This window comes from Berghia stephanieae, chromosome 4 (genome assembly GCF_034508935.2).
Source record: "Berghia stephanieae isolate SIO BIC M18660-M18661 chromosome 4, UCSD_Bste_1.3, whole genome shotgun sequence".
In the NCBI taxonomy this organism is placed as follows: domain Eukaryota; kingdom Metazoa; phylum Mollusca; class Gastropoda; order Nudibranchia; family Aeolidiidae; genus Berghia; species Berghia stephanieae.
The window spans coordinates 32,903,091-32,918,733 of NC_088363.1; the positions used below are offsets into that span (position 1 = coordinate 32,903,091).

At 34.7% G+C, this 15,643-nt stretch overlaps 1 protein-coding gene across 1 annotated transcript in view; it reads left to right on the forward strand.

The window, feature by feature from the left end:
* The window catches only part of LOC144970439 (condensin complex subunit 1-like), a 55,507-nt gene that overhangs the window by 17,320 nt on the left and 22,544 nt on the right, over window positions 1–15,643 (forward strand). Inside the window, exons 8-17 of the mRNA XM_078910073.1 lie at window positions 1,803–1,926; window positions 3,249–3,396; window positions 4,822–4,944; window positions 5,317–5,391; window positions 8,028–8,162; window positions 8,794–9,026; window positions 9,591–9,704; window positions 11,126–11,211; window positions 13,444–13,556; window positions 14,220–14,467. Of these exons, the coding sequence (XP_078766199.1) occupies window positions 1,803–1,926; window positions 3,249–3,396; window positions 4,822–4,944; window positions 5,317–5,391; window positions 8,028–8,162; window positions 8,794–9,026; window positions 9,591–9,704; window positions 11,126–11,211; window positions 13,444–13,556; window positions 14,220–14,467 (1,399 nt within the window). The remainder of the gene's footprint in view (window positions 1–1,802; window positions 1,927–3,248; window positions 3,397–4,821; window positions 4,945–5,316; window positions 5,392–8,027; window positions 8,163–8,793; window positions 9,027–9,590; window positions 9,705–11,125; window positions 11,212–13,443; window positions 13,557–14,219; window positions 14,468–15,643) is intronic.

Genomic DNA, 15,643 nt, shown 5'->3' on the forward strand with positions numbered 1-15,643 from the left:
CAAAAAATTGACTTTAAAATAACTAAATTTGAAGTTTTCAATTTGGCAGGTCTGTGGTGCCTCTGATTTTTAATTTAACGGTTGTCAGGGCCTTTTCTAAGAGTTACTAAATAAAGTAATTTACTATCCAAGTAATAGGCAAGACATTCCAGTCTCTTAACCAAATAATGTCGTACTCTGGATAAACAAGTATTTAAAATTTTGGTCAGCAAACTTGTCCTCCAATTATCGATCGATTTAAATGACCCTCATCTTGGCAAAAACTCTCAAACCTGGGACCTCTGCTAAGCCAAGGTGAAGTGAATTATTTTTTAAAAACCTTACTTTTCTTGAGCTTTTTTTTTTTTTATTTATTTAATTGGGTCTAGACAGGCTTTTACATAATGTTTTTTAACGCTTGTCGTTAACATAGAAGGTAGGGATTGAAAAGGGCACTCTTTGTACTTTTTTAAAACAAAATGAGTCGAAAAGTTGTTTTATTTGTAACTCAAAGTCATATTTTCGTGTGGGGGGTGGGGGTGTTAAACCTTACTTGAAGTTATGTTATCGAGAGAATGAAAGTTCCTTCTTGCTCAGACTTGAATCTGAATCAAAGTCATTTAAACATGCTTCAGATTTCAGAAGAACTACATAATTTTTACATTTTTTAAAGCCATAATCAATATCAGGATAACCCTTGTCTTTATTATTCTTTCTTGTCAATTTCAACGTCTTTATCTGCAAAAGGTGGATTGTCCATCACTGAAGATTTTATACAAATTTCTGGTGACTTTCTCCATTATTGTTTTATTGAGTTGAAAGACAAATGTTTAACAGTTGACCAAATTTGTTGTTGTTGTTTGTAATATCTAGGATTTCTGGTGGGAGAGTTCTCCATTCCTTGATGGTTCTTGGGAAGAAACTGTTTTTTTATGTGTTGGAATAAACAATGTAAACTATATAAACATGTCATTTTTTTTCCCCTTTGAAACGAAGTTGCAGTCCAAGCAGCAGACTTTCATTCTGATTCAACTCTTGTCTACAAACCCAAATGTGCGCTTTTGATGATCAGTTTATCTTAGCCACTAACAGTATCAACAGGATACTTTTTATCTTCGTCCTTCTCTCACTTACTTTTTGTCTTCCAAAGCTAAGATCACAATCTCTTTTTTTTTTTCTTTTTTTTTTTTTTCTCTTTTTTATTGATGATAGAAGTAACTGGGTAACAGTACTCCGGCTTTGCCATACAGTCGTGCTTCAATTTTAAAGTCAAAGGGGGCGTGACTAGTTAACAACTAGGGTCAGTCAGTATTTTCTGAGAATCCGATTTTGTCTTTTACTATAGGCACTTACCTACTGCTTTGTCCTTGTAGTGAATAATGGGCACGTGTGAAGTTTGATTTTCCATTGAGTAATAAACAATTATTTCTTTAAAAGATTACACAAACTGAGATAGGTGCATACCTCGTTTATATATTTTATTATAATTATTAATATTGTTATTTTTATTTTCAATTAATTTTTTTTTTATTTCTTGTTCTTAAAATTGTATTTTTTTTTTCATTTATGAAATTTCATTAAGAAAATATAAATTGTTACCTTTACCCTTATCCTGTTGTGTTTTTTTTTTCTGACAAGTCTGATTTATTATGTTCATAGACGATAGTATTCCCAGGATGCATCATTTTGTCCAATAATTTTTTACATTTCTTTGATTGATTACTTATTGTTTGTAATTGGATTGAAAATTTAACGATATTCATACAAAAATGGAATGATATAATGATAAAATTTTTCTTCATTTCCTTTTTTATTTTTTTCAGGAGCAAGTCTTAAAATAGACCAATTGCTGAAACACTTTGAATTCTTGACCTCCTCCCTGGTACAACTGACAGAGGTGGCTGTCAAGGAACACAAATGTAACTCTTTGGTCTCCGATATCATTCGGTAAGCATAAAAATTTCGGATTTGTGAGTACATGAAAGCAAATGAGTCATTTTCAAAGTAGTAGTAGTAAGTCTCGCAGTCTACATGACACTTGCTGAGAATTGTGTGATTCAGCCACAGAGTTTTTGAACGTCGAGGAGTATAGCTGCTCTCTCCATCCATGTTGTTAATTTTTCCAATGGTCACGGTCCATTTTCAAATGATTGTGCTAAACACAGAGTGAATTCTATATGGTAACAAACTTTATCAATTTCTTCCTCATTTTTCACATTTTGTCCCAATAATGTTACCTTGAAGAGATGTGTGTCTAAAATGGCATCTTTAATCTACCTTTTATATTCTTTAAAATTCAGATTAAAAAAATAAAAATAAAATTCAAATTATTATTTTTTTTTATTTATTGGCTATGAATGGTCTGCAGTTTGTTTTAGAGAAATGTGAGAGAAGGACACAAAGAATGTAACTTTCCCCATTATCTTTCATGCCAGTGAATAGCACTCATGTTGCAAGCTGTACACCCTAGAAAATGATTTCATTAATTATGGCTCTTGCATTTTAAAAAGTGGTCTAAGAATGATCTCAGATCCGTCACTTATACAGAGTTAATCGGTCTATACAGTTTTCTGTTTGTTTGTTTTTCAAAAGCCCAGATAAGAAATTTTGGATTTTCTCATCCAGATTCTGATTTTTTTTTCTCTTAAATTATAAAGGGAAATGTTTTCACAAGAAATGACTATGCAACCAATTTAATTCCCCCCTTTCATCGGTTCTGAAGCATTTTAAAGTTAAGATCCATAAAATCGAGGTAGAAACCACTATTTTTTTTCAGATTGTTTTCTTGAAGCTCGAGATTTTTTAAAAAGAAAGAAACAAATACAGATTTGTGTTTATTGCTTGTGGCAGGTCTGACCATACACAATTCAACCTGACATCCCATCATACAGTCAGAGTTGTCTACTATTTTGTGTTTCGTGGAATGATTCCACAAAATCATTGTCTCTCGTGCGATTCTGCTCAGCTCAGACAAATTCTGTGAATTAAAATTGATATGAAGTAGGGGAGGCCTACATAAAAGTTGAATTTTTCTGTGGTTATTTTCAAATTCTCTTTAAAGCAAATATTAATTATCCGCGAAGAGAGATATATTTCTAGAATTTCCCACAAACATTTATATCCAGACTGCTCAAATCAGGTGCAGATCATAGTTCCGGTAAGTGATTCTGCTTTTTCAGGTATATGATGCACCCGATGTGTAGATAAGGATAGACAGCTCTCTTCCGTTATTCACGGAATTATTAATTCGAAATAATGCACCTTTTCAGTGAAATTGGCAATGCAGACTGCAAGGAACTGGCCAGAGATACGTCTGCTGCCAAAGCTTACTGCACATACCTGGTGGAATTGTCAGAGAAAATTCCAGAAGTGCTCCTTCCTTATATGTCTCTTGTTGTGGGCTTGTTGGATGAAGAGGTGGGGATTGATTTGTCATTTTGTTAACATTACCTTTGACCTTGTTGTATTTGCATGTTGAACTATGACCTGATGGTCTTTGTAAAATAAATTAAAGCTATTGTTTAATCCAGACCTGCCATTCATGTTTCCTCCAGGACCCCCTGGATTTTCGATCCTTTTTGATGAGGTTTTATTTGATTAGGGTGTCCAGCAAGGTCGTAAATTTGTAAAAATGTCGTGTAAAAAAGTTGTAGATTAAAGATTCAATTAATTGAATTTTAAAAAGGTTTATTTAAGAATCTTAATCTGGCAGCACAAAATTACGAATGCAAAAAATGATGAGGCTTCATATAGGGGCTGCCATTTTGAAAATCATAGGCACCAGTCAGACATAATATCTAACCGATGTAATGTCCCCTGGTGGTCATTTTGCTTCCCCACTGATATTAGGAGACTCCTCTGATCAAGTCTCTGGGGGTACTCTGACCCAATGTGAACTCACCACAAGATTAGGCAATCACTAACATCAACATGAACACCCCCCACTTTTTTTTCTTTTTCTTAGTATATGTCTATGGGGATGTCAATACTACTACTACTGCTACTACTACTACTACTAGAGCTACAACTACTACTACTGCTACTACTCTGCTGCTGCTGCTACCACTACTACTACTACTACAATTACTATTACTATTGCCACTACTACCACCACCACCACCCAATACTACTATCGCTTTATTAACATCACTAAACACACACACACACACACACACACACACACATGCACATGATAACTCGTGAAAAAATTATATTAAAGTTATTGGAAATGTGTTTTTATAAAAAATGGATGGTTTGATAAATGTAATATGAGCATAAACCATTGATTTCAGAAGAAAATATTTTAATTTCCTAGGTCGTAAATTTTGTTTCAAGATCGTAAATTTGACTCTGAAATTTTGCTGGACACCCTGATGATTATTCTTACTTATTTGCCGCCATATTCATCTTTTTTCTTCCTATTTACCATTAGCATTTATTAGGTTCCTTGCAAAGACTGCTTAAATTGCTTTTACAGAGAATTAGCTCAAAGAAAAATTGTGTGTTTCAGTTTATCTGTGTATTTCTAATTGTGAGGCTTTGTGGTAGACTGGTATGACACTAATCTTTGGACTGTTGGGTCCTGGGTTTGAGTTGCATTCTGGAAGGTGCAAACTTGAGTCCCTGGAGAAGGCTCTTGAATCACATTCTCTCTCGGGGTATAATAGCTGGCTGTTAACATTGTCTCAGTCAAAAAGAGTTGTTACAGGCATCATTTTTCATCCGAAATTATGTTAAGTGTTGATATTGGTGAGGGATGCCCTGTAAAGTGCTTTGAGCACATTTAGTGGATAATGCGCCATATGAATGCTCAAGTTTTTTTGTTTTTGTTTTTTTTTCAAGTCCTACATGCTGCGTAATGGAGTGCTTGGAATGATGGGTGAAATTCTCGTCCGTCACTTGTGTAAAGGAGATTTGGACGACAAGCAGCAGGCTACAAGGGATGGATTTTTTGATAAATTGGAGGTAAGATGGTCTGAACCTCTCTTAAATATTTTAAACATTTGAGCCAGATTTATTCCTTTAACAACACCCCCCCCCCCCCCCAAACCCAAATTTGTGGCTATAAATGGACTGACACAATTGCTTGCTACGCTTCTTTTTATAGGAAAGTTCTTTCCAGCAAATTTGATAGACCCAACTATGTAGTGAATGATTGGGGCCACTGGTAGGGTCCTCTATCCCCTATGATTTCACATCCGAAAACAAGTTCAAATACAGTACAAATCCACTCAAGTGTTCAAATGCAATCTTCTATATTGGAATTTATATTATTTATTATTTTTGTAAACAAGGAAACAGCAGTATTTAGATTGGTTATTTCATTTTCTTTCTCAGGACCACCTACATGATGTCAATTCTTACGTTCGAAGCAAGGCCTTACAAATTTGGCTGAATATTGTAGAAGAGAAGGTGAGATGAAGCTTTTAACAAAAATATAAAATGAAATAAAAAGATGAGGATCAAAACAATATGCGAGAGAATTATATTATTATACTTGTGGCCATACTTGCCAGCTCTCCAGATTTTATCAGAAAACTCCTGATATTAGTGCTCATTCCTGATTCTTCTAATTTCCAGGTCCTTACCATAATTTGATTATATGTATTTTATAACTCAAATAGAATTATCATTCTCATCAAAAACATATCATCACTGTCACCATCAACATCACTACCACTATACCACCATTATTATCAATATCTCATCTTTATTAAAATATCAGAATGCCGAAAATATTTTCCTGAATGCGGCTATGTGGTCTAGTGGTATGACAATGGCTTTCCGATCAAAAGGTCCTGGGTTCGAGCCTTGCTCGACGCATAGTTGCGTCCTTGGAAAAGGCTCTTTACTCACATTCTCTCAACATACTCAGGTGTATAATGAGTACCTGGTCATTAACAGCATTGTCTCTGTCTGAAAAAATTGTAATATCGCCTAACAGGCGTCATGTCCTGTCCTACATGTTAGGTCTTACTGTTAGTAGGTACAGAAAACTGATTTTTCAAACCCAACAATGCTCAATTTAGTCACTTTTGCTTAAAAGAGTTTGCAATTCTGAGCATTTTGATACCAATATCATACATGTATCTCAATTTTTAAGGAAGATATGGTCATTTGAAAATTTGACAATTTCGTCGTCGCGACACCCTGCTTCAGCACCCAACTTCGGGACTTCGTATAAAAAAAAGTATCGGGCTCACAATGACAAAATTTCAACTGCTTAGAGTCTCATAGAAATTAAACAACTCCAATTTTTTTCAGAACTCTAGCTCTTTATTTAATTACATTTTAAGCGCCACGAAAACACAAAAAATGCATATTTCCCATAAATCGCCAAGGGAGACAAAAAATGTGTCCGTCGAGGCAGCCTCTGGTCGGCACGCCATTTTGCTCTCACTGACTGGGCTGTGCAACTCGTGTTTATTTACCAAAGTTAAATGCTGGGCGAATGCGGGCGATACTTATAATCGGTATGGCATCTCCATATTTTAAGAGAAAAATGGATGAGCTTTCCAGTAATGTAAAAATAGTCTGCTGAAATTTTGTGGAAATGAGTTTAATCTTCCTTTTTTTGAGAAATTTTAAAAATAAAATCGCTTCCCCTAAATAAACCAACAGTTATTTGGTATTGATCGAAACGTCAAGATCTTGTGCACATTTTAAACCAATTACTGATCCGATACCACCCATGGCCCGAATTCTCCAAGCTCTTCAAAATGACCGATCGCGAAAAGTTCGTTTTTTTCCATCAGCGGGCGAGCCGATTAGTGACTTGTTTCAAAACCCACTTAAATTATCTTTTTAAAAAAGCAGATAAATCATTTAGACACCATTTTAAAGGGATTTGAATAAGCTTTTGATTGATATAAATTTTATCCTTGTCATTTTGATATTTAATGGAATACAACGAAGTAAAATTTATGTAAAAAACATCGAAAATTGTCCGCCAGAGCGCATTAGCGGCAGTTTGCCGTACCTACTGTTAGCCAGGGCCCCTTGTAAAGTGCTTTGAGCACGTTTAGTGGATATTGCACTATATAAAAGCTCAATTTAATTTGGTTCTGAAAATTTGGCAAGAGTTTAATAATCATTAATCAAGAAAACAATTTCAGTAATGTGACTTCAGCCTCAGTGTAGCATGGCAAAGTTGCACATACTAGGCATGCCTACCATCCCGGAATTTCCGGATTTGTCCCAGAAATTTGTAAAAAATAATGGCTGTACCGGAAAATACGAAAGTTTACTTTATGTCCCGGAAATTTAAAAAATCGACCATTATACTACCACCACCTCATCATCTCTACCACTACTACAACAACTACCACCACATCATCATTCCTACCACTACTACTACCACTACAACTACCACATCATCATTCCTACTACCACTACTTCAACAACTACCACCCCCACTACAACTACTACTGCCACATCATCATCCCTCCATAACTACTACAATTATCATCATCCATACCACCACTACTACAACTACTACCACTACTATGACAACTACTCTATCACATCATTACTGTCTACAATTTCTGGAGTAGCTTGCCCTTGGGCCCCTTTCCCCTTCAAAAAGGTTGGGTGATCCGCGCTCTTGTTTAAGTCAGGTCCCCTTTTCTTTCTGAAACAGATTTTTTATTCTGATCTTTTAATGATGGCAAAGCTCATAGTGCTAGTAAAAATGTTTTTTTATAAATAATTTATGTTTATAACTTGTTTGCTTTAGTGGTCTTGTGGTATATCACCCGCTTTCGAATCGGAAGGTCCTGGGTTCGAGCTTCGCTCGACGCATAGTTGAGTCCTTGGAAAATTCTCTTTACTTATATTCTCTCACTGTACTCAGGTGTAACATGAGTACCTGGTCGTTAACAGCGTTGTCTATGTCGGGGGAACAATTTTAATATCGCCTAACAGGCATCGTGTTTCGTTCTACATGTTATGTGTTGTTGTTGGTCAGGGACCCCTTGTAAAGGACTTTGAGCACGTTTAGTGGATATTGCGCTATATAATAACTCAATTTTTTTAAAAATTTTATTTAGTGTCTTCCCTTGAGCCGTCAAGACTCACTGATGCATTTGGTGGTTGGCAGACTGTGTGACAAATCTTCCATTGTCAGGAAACATGCCATTCAACTGGTCACAGCACTGTTGAAGACGAATCCTTTTGCTGCCAAGGTATGTGTGTTGCAAAGGCTGTACCAACGTTTTTCGTTGCATGTCATACGTAAAGCTAGTACAATGTTATTATATTTCAATTCAAAAGTTTATTTTGAGGCAATTGCCAACATAACTCATACAAGAATATAATATTTCCAGTCAACAAATCAAGTAAGTAAAATCAATAATGAAGCAAAGCAAACAATAATAATTAATGATAATAACAATAAAAACAATAATAATGATAATAATAATAATAATAATAATAATAATAATAATAATAATAATAATAGCTAAACAATTCATTCAATTCAAAAAAAAATAAAAATGATAGAGGAAATAAATTAGTTCTTAAAAGCCATGAGCCTCATGACACCGTAGTTATCCCAGTTTCAGAGGTGTTGAACAAGTATTGATAATTGCACACTACACTTTGGATAGGATGATAGTTTAATGTTTAGTACCTTCTACCAGCTCTTGATGGCAGTATTTCAGATTATGGGCCATTTTGCCAATATTTCAATGAATTTCTGGTGTATAGAACACAAATCTAGAAAAGGAAAAATTTGTATTCATTAGTTTTTAATATCAGATAACCAGGATGTAATTTTACTTAACTTTTCTTGTATTCACATTTTATCATCTATAGCTAACAGTTGATGAGCTGAGGTCAAGTTACGAGAAAGAGAAGGCAGCATTACAGGAAATGACCCCTGAACCTTCCACTCCTCTGACCCCAAAGCCAGTGGATGATGAGATGAAGAAAAAATGGTCAGCCATTCAAGAAGAACTGTCCAACTTTTTGCCCACCTTCGATGTGGAGGGAAGAAACGAAGAGCAGGAAATTTCATCACTTTTAGCAGAGGAGGAAGATTTTAATGAGTGAGATGTTTGCTAAAGTATTAATAACAGTCTTCATTATGATAAGTCCAAAGTTTGACATTTTAATATGCCATATATTTTCCTCCAGATTTCATATTTTTATAGGAATCATATTTCCTGCAGGATTCAATATTAGACCCAGCTACCCATCACTGCTGGATGAACATCTAGTCAGAAAGTAATTGACTGCAATTATGTAACAAGACTATTTTTGGTATTTTTTTTTAGAATTTATTTTTCTTCCCCAATCCCTTCTCAACTGTATATCATTAATTGCTTTGGTTTTCTTTTTCATCAATTTTTTTTTTTTTTTTTTTAAATAGGATTTGTTGAAATCATGTAGCATATTAAAGGAGATAGAAACGAATGATTCCCAGGTCTGAGTTACTTTTATTCTTGTCTCAAGTTGGAACTAGGTCATAAATGAATTGACACATAGAGATAATCCTTTCCACAATTCTCATACCATTGTGATCTTCATTGAGTATAATTTTTTTTTTTTTTCCAATCCCAAACCCGGGGTACAGTGATGATTTGCAAAATATTTTCAATTAAATTTTTCAGTGTGTTGTGCCGCATTGTTGGATATTTGGAGAAGTCTGAATTTGCAGACGCCCTGCATTTGATGACAGGTGCAAAGGAGGTTTTTCCTGATCTTCCCATGTTCTCAGTTGTCAGGTGATTGATCTTGTTTGACTCTTTTGTGTGTGAGATTTATTTTTTTTCATTTCTTTTGTTGTCGTATATGACTGATGCTATAAAACCCTGGTTAAACCAACACTAGACTATGGTTTTTCAGCAGTCTGGGATCCACACCATAAAAAATGATTTAGAAAAAGCGTTGAGATATGTTACAAATGACTACTCTTTCATTAGCGATAAAACAAATGCACACGGGAAACAACTTAAAGTAAGGGCTAGAATTGAAATGGCAGCTCTGTATAAAAGATTAAATGGCCTTACAGAGATACCAGTATGTCAATACCAAATGAAGTGATGTAAAAAAAAAACAAAAAAAATTGACAGTCAGAGTACCAAATTTTTAAAAATATTTATCCATCCAATGTTAAGACAGAAATGCCAACTATTACCAAAAAAAAAAAAAAAAATTAGAATATTTCAAGTAAAAACAGAACCAATATTAAAAATGCCAAAATCTTCGAGATCTACAAATTTTTTTGGGCAAGCCATCGCTTATCTTGAGTTTAAAAGTATTTATGCAGTGTCACGACACTATGAAGGATGTTCAATTTTACTCATGAAATGAGGACTCCACTTAATTAATTGCTCTTCCTTTTTTATTTTTTTCCTATATTTTTTTAAAAATTTTTGTTGTTGACATTTTACATTTTTTCCTCGCAAAATACACATTTTTTTCCCTTCCTAAATTACTAATTTCTGATTTTTGAGGTTTACATTTCTGTAAATAGTATTTTTCACTCATTTTTCCATATTTAGCATCTGAGCAATATTTAGATTTTTAACTAGTTAGCTGCCGTACTCTGGAAAAAATTGTATTTAAAAATTTGGCCAGAAAACTCGTCCATCAAATATCGATCGATTTAAATGACCCTCATCTTGCCAAAAACTCTCAAACCTGGGACTTGGGTTGAGAGTTTTGCCAAGATGAGGGTCATTTAAATCGATTGAGATTAGAAGGATGAATTTTCTGGCCAAATTTTAAATGCAAGAATGAGGTCTCAGGGTTGAGAGTTTTACCAAGACGGGAGTAATTTAAATCGATCAATATTTGAAGGACGAGTTTATGACCTAATTTTTAAATACAAGTTTTTCCAAAGGACGTCAGTTAAAGATACAGACAGACTATTAGAAAAGTATCATAATTTTTTCTTTTTACCTTGGATATACATCAACAATGAGTCACCGAGTCATTTGATTTTTTGAAAGAAGAAAAGAATGAAAAGGTTAGTAAAGTAACTCAAAAGTGAATTAATTGGTAACAGTTTTTTTTTTTTGTTTCAAGTGAATCTTTTAAATTTATTATTGTCTTGATTATGGCAAGTGTCTTCTAGTCTCGTTGACATAAACCAAAAATCATCTCATCTTCAACGTATTCCATGATACTTCTGATTTTACAGTCAAGCTGATGAAAAAACTGGTGATGAGCCCGTAGATGTGGACTATACAAAGATGGCTCCTCAAATCTTGAGAGAGATTTTCATGTGTAAGTCTTTTTTATCATTTAGTGCTGAGACTGAATTTCTTTCAGATCATAATAATAATAATAATAATAATAATAATAATACACATTTATATAGCGCTCATTCTCGTGTAAAACACAAGCTCTGGGCACTTTACAATATAAATATCAATTTTAAGTGAAAAAATAAAAAAATAAAATAATAACAACAATAACAATTCATAGCCAAATCAAGGATTCATATAGAGTCAAGAAAAACAAATACAGTAAAAATGTGTCTTGAGATTCTTTTTAAAAGTAGGTAAAGACTTGCACTCCCTCAGACCACGTGGTAGTTCATTCCAAATCTTGGGGCCGAAACAAGCAAACGATCTATCACCAAATTTTGTTCTTGATCTTTTTTCCGAAATTTTCGTTTGGTCATTACATGATCTTAAAGTGTAATTTTCAAATTTACACATGACCACGTGATCTGTGAGATATGCCGGTGCTATACCAGCCAAACACTTATAAACAAGACACGCTGCTTTGTAATATGTGCGCTTTTCAATGGGCAACCAGTGGAGAGAGGCCAACAAAGGGGTTGCATGATCAAATTTTTTTTTGCCAAAAACTAATCTTGCTGCACTGTTTTGCAGTAGTTGCAATTGTTTAATAGAAGCCTGAGGCAAGTTGACAAGCAGCGAGTTACAATAGTCTAGTTTCGAAAAAATGAGGGAAACAACCAATGTTTTACATGTTCCAATTGCAATATACTGACGGATCGAACTGATTTTCTTAATAATATGATCTTTATTGTTCCGAAATGGCAATTCATGTTTGGTTCCACTGCCTTGTTAAATCAGTTAGAAGGGTAATTATCTAAACTATACAAAGACATTCTCTCTCTCTCTCTCTCTCTCTCTCTCTCTCTCTCTCTCTCTCTCTCTCTCTCTCTCTCTCTCTCTCTCTCCTCTCTCTCTCTCCTCTCTCTCTCTCTCTCTCTCTCTCTCTCTCTCTCTCTCTTCTCCTCTCTCTCTCTCTCTCTCTCTCTCTCTCTCTCTCCTCTCTCTCTCATCTCTCTCTCTCTCTCTCTCTCTCTCTCTCTTCCTCTCTCTCTCTCTCTCTCTCTCTCTCTCTCCTCTCTCTCTCTCCTCTCTCTCTCTCTCTCTCTCTCTCTCTCTCTCTCTCTCTCTCTCTTCTCTCTCTCTCTCTCTCTCTCTCTCTCTCTCTCTCCTCTCTCCTCTCTCTCTCTCTCCCCTCTCTCTCTCTCTTCTCTCTCTCTCTCTCTCTCCTCTCTCTCTCTCTCTCTCTCTCTCTCTCTCTCTCTCTCTCTCTCTCTCTCTCTCTCTCTCTCTCTCTCTCTCCTCTCTCTCTCTCTCCTCTCCTCTCTCTCTCTCTCTCTCTCACACACACACACACACACACACATACATAGGCAAACTCGCATTTTACATAAATGGGACTGGTGAAAATAATAATAATATATATATATATACAGAAAGGGTTGTTATTACATTCAGTGGGAAAACAATATATATCCCCCCCTCTCTCTCTCTCTCTCTCTCTCTCACAGTGACACGCACATACTCTTGGCGTTGTGATATAAGATATACTTAAAAGATTATTATAATGGATAACACTCATCTATTTTAATTATTATACTACTCAATTGTGAAAATTAGCAATTGATTGAGAAGAATCTTTTGAACCATCAATGATCAAAATAAGTCTGGTAATAAAGTCTGTAGATGCAAAAAGCAAATGAATCTGGCAACAGATGGCGATTCTTAGCGTCAAATGACTATACATTACGCCCTAGCCGATTCTATTAATATTCATTTGAGTTAACAGGTGATAGGATTACTTTTAATTAAATAAAGGTTTGCAAGTCTCTCGTATATCAATCTGTAAAAAAATATAATGTTATCATTTTAAGATGTGCCAATAATTCCATACCTGTGGGCAAAAATATAACCTAGGCTGTATGGAACAATTTTGACACCCAACCCTTTTTCTTTTAAAGAATATATAAGGCTATTGTAGCTTTGTTTTTATTATTTTAAAAGTCCACTCATGTGGTATGATTGGTTATTTAGTTCCATATGGCCGGTAGTGGAAGTAGAATTGAATGAAGCATTACAACGAGCATTGAGCATGGAGAAAGTGTGGCAATTTATTTGACAATATAAATTTGTATCCATACATTATTCTTTGAAATTTTCAAAACATTTTCTGAATTTTTTTGTTTGTTTGTTTTTAATTTTATAATTTAAGGGGTTAGATGTCCTCTACTGACCTCTGAAGCTCCTGATCAATCATCTGCACCTGCTGACAACAGCCTCAATTTGGAACTGGCCAAGCAACAAACACTTGTACATTATCTGAAGGTATGTCAGGGGGGTTGTGGCTGATTGGTTAAGGCATTGCACTGTGACCACTTGTTTGATGAATTATTTATATTCATTCGTCAAATGCATTGATGACGATATCTTATGATGTAATAAATAATATGTCGGGGCCCATGTGTTACCAGAGGCAGAGGTAAGAGAATATAAATATTGAGTAATAGTGATGTTGATAATAAATATGATTGTTTTTTAATTGCATTTCTGTATTATCCTTATAATTATATTAAGACTGTGGTGGATGAAATTCCCCTAATGTGGCTGGCATTTGAATGTCTCTTTGGCAGCGGAATGTGGTTTCCGAGTAGCTACAGGGATATCAAAGCTTTCAATTTTCTGATGATCCACAGAATTCCGTAAATTCAGAAATTGTTTACAGCTTGATCGAAGGCCAGTTTTATGATTAATTCTGGTGTAATGTTAGTTTAAAGTAGAATATTATTCCCCCTTTCAATTTTGATAATGATAGTAATAACATTGTTTCAGGGAAATTCAAGTAGGTCCCACAATTATTTCAATAATGATACATTTTGGTTATATAGTCCTGGTTTTCCCTAATATTTTAGTTTTGGTTTTTAAGATTTACCTCAAATTTGTGTAAAAGCTTAATATAAATCATTATTCATTCTCGAATTGACATTCCAGAATTCCTTATCATTTGCTGAAAAAGTTCAAGAGTGTATCCCCGTTATTTGTCAACTGCTGGGGTCCAAGAATGTGACAGATGTCATGGAAGCTGTCCACTTCTTTGTCACAGCCGCCCAGTTTGACGTCTCTGCCGCCCTCATCGGTGTCCGCAGAATGATTGTGCTCATCTGGTCACAGGAATCAAATATTCGAGAAGCTGTCGTGTCAGCATATCAGACCTTGTACCTAGAGCCAAAAGATAAAAGGTAAAGCAGATATAAAGATTGAATATTGAAGCTGTACTTTTGTGACATTCTACACAAAAATGACATCAATATTAGGCTCTTTTGAAGATTTGATGATAATAATAATAATGCTTAAAACTTATATAGCTCTATAACTCTGTGACACCAGACTCTATGCGCTTAAATTACAAATTGCTTTAGCTGAAACATACTCATTCACACACACACACAACAGAACACAAACCAAACAGACACCTGGTGCAATAAAACCAGTTCTTAGAAGTTTTTCTGTTTTGAGAATGAAAATTAATCCAAAAACTTACTCCAAAAGCATAGCAGGAATAGGTCCTCAAAGGGTCGGAAAAATTATGAACAAAGCATCAATTTTGCCTACCTTTTTTTTCAATACTTTAAAAAAAACTATTACTGCAATGATTTGGAATTAGGATCCTCAGTTTTTGAATTATATTCCATTATTTAACCCAGAGAAGCTGATGTAAAACAAGATTACCAATTTTCTGCATATTTATGGAATTCAGTAGGTTATAAAACTTCTCAGTGTATTTTCCAAACACCTGCTAAACGGGGGGAAAAAGGAAGTACATCATGTCTTTTTTACTGGAGGTTGACACTCAGAAAGTGGTCTGACTATGTGTTTGCGTAAAAGTTTTAGTAAATTTTTTCCTCCTGAATTGGCAACCCTGGTAAACGAATAAACTTTTCCAAACCCAGAGCCAGAATTCATCGATTCCAGAACATTTTAAAGTGACAGTCATAAGAAATAGGGGTGAATATCTTGTTTTTTGAGTGGACACAGATTTTTTGTTTGTTGCTGTGGCAAATCTGATATTTATCTATCATATCATGTAATATTGTTGGTAAGGGTATTGCATCAGGGTGAGGATGCTGTCTGGTTTTTAGAAATTTCACATTTTTCATTTTCTTAAAATTAAATACAATGGAATCCTGATAATGCCAACACCGCCAGACCACAGAGATTGGTTGACTTTAGGCAAGGTTGACTTTAAGCAAGGTTGACTTTAGGCAAGGTTGACATTAAGAGTGATGACTTTATACAGATTCCACTGTAACATTAGTGTTGAAACCATTTTGTTGAAAATCATAGCAAGGAATTAAAGATCTTTTTTTTTTTTTTTGAAATTTTGTTTCCTGGTTAAATAGTTTGTAGTATTATGA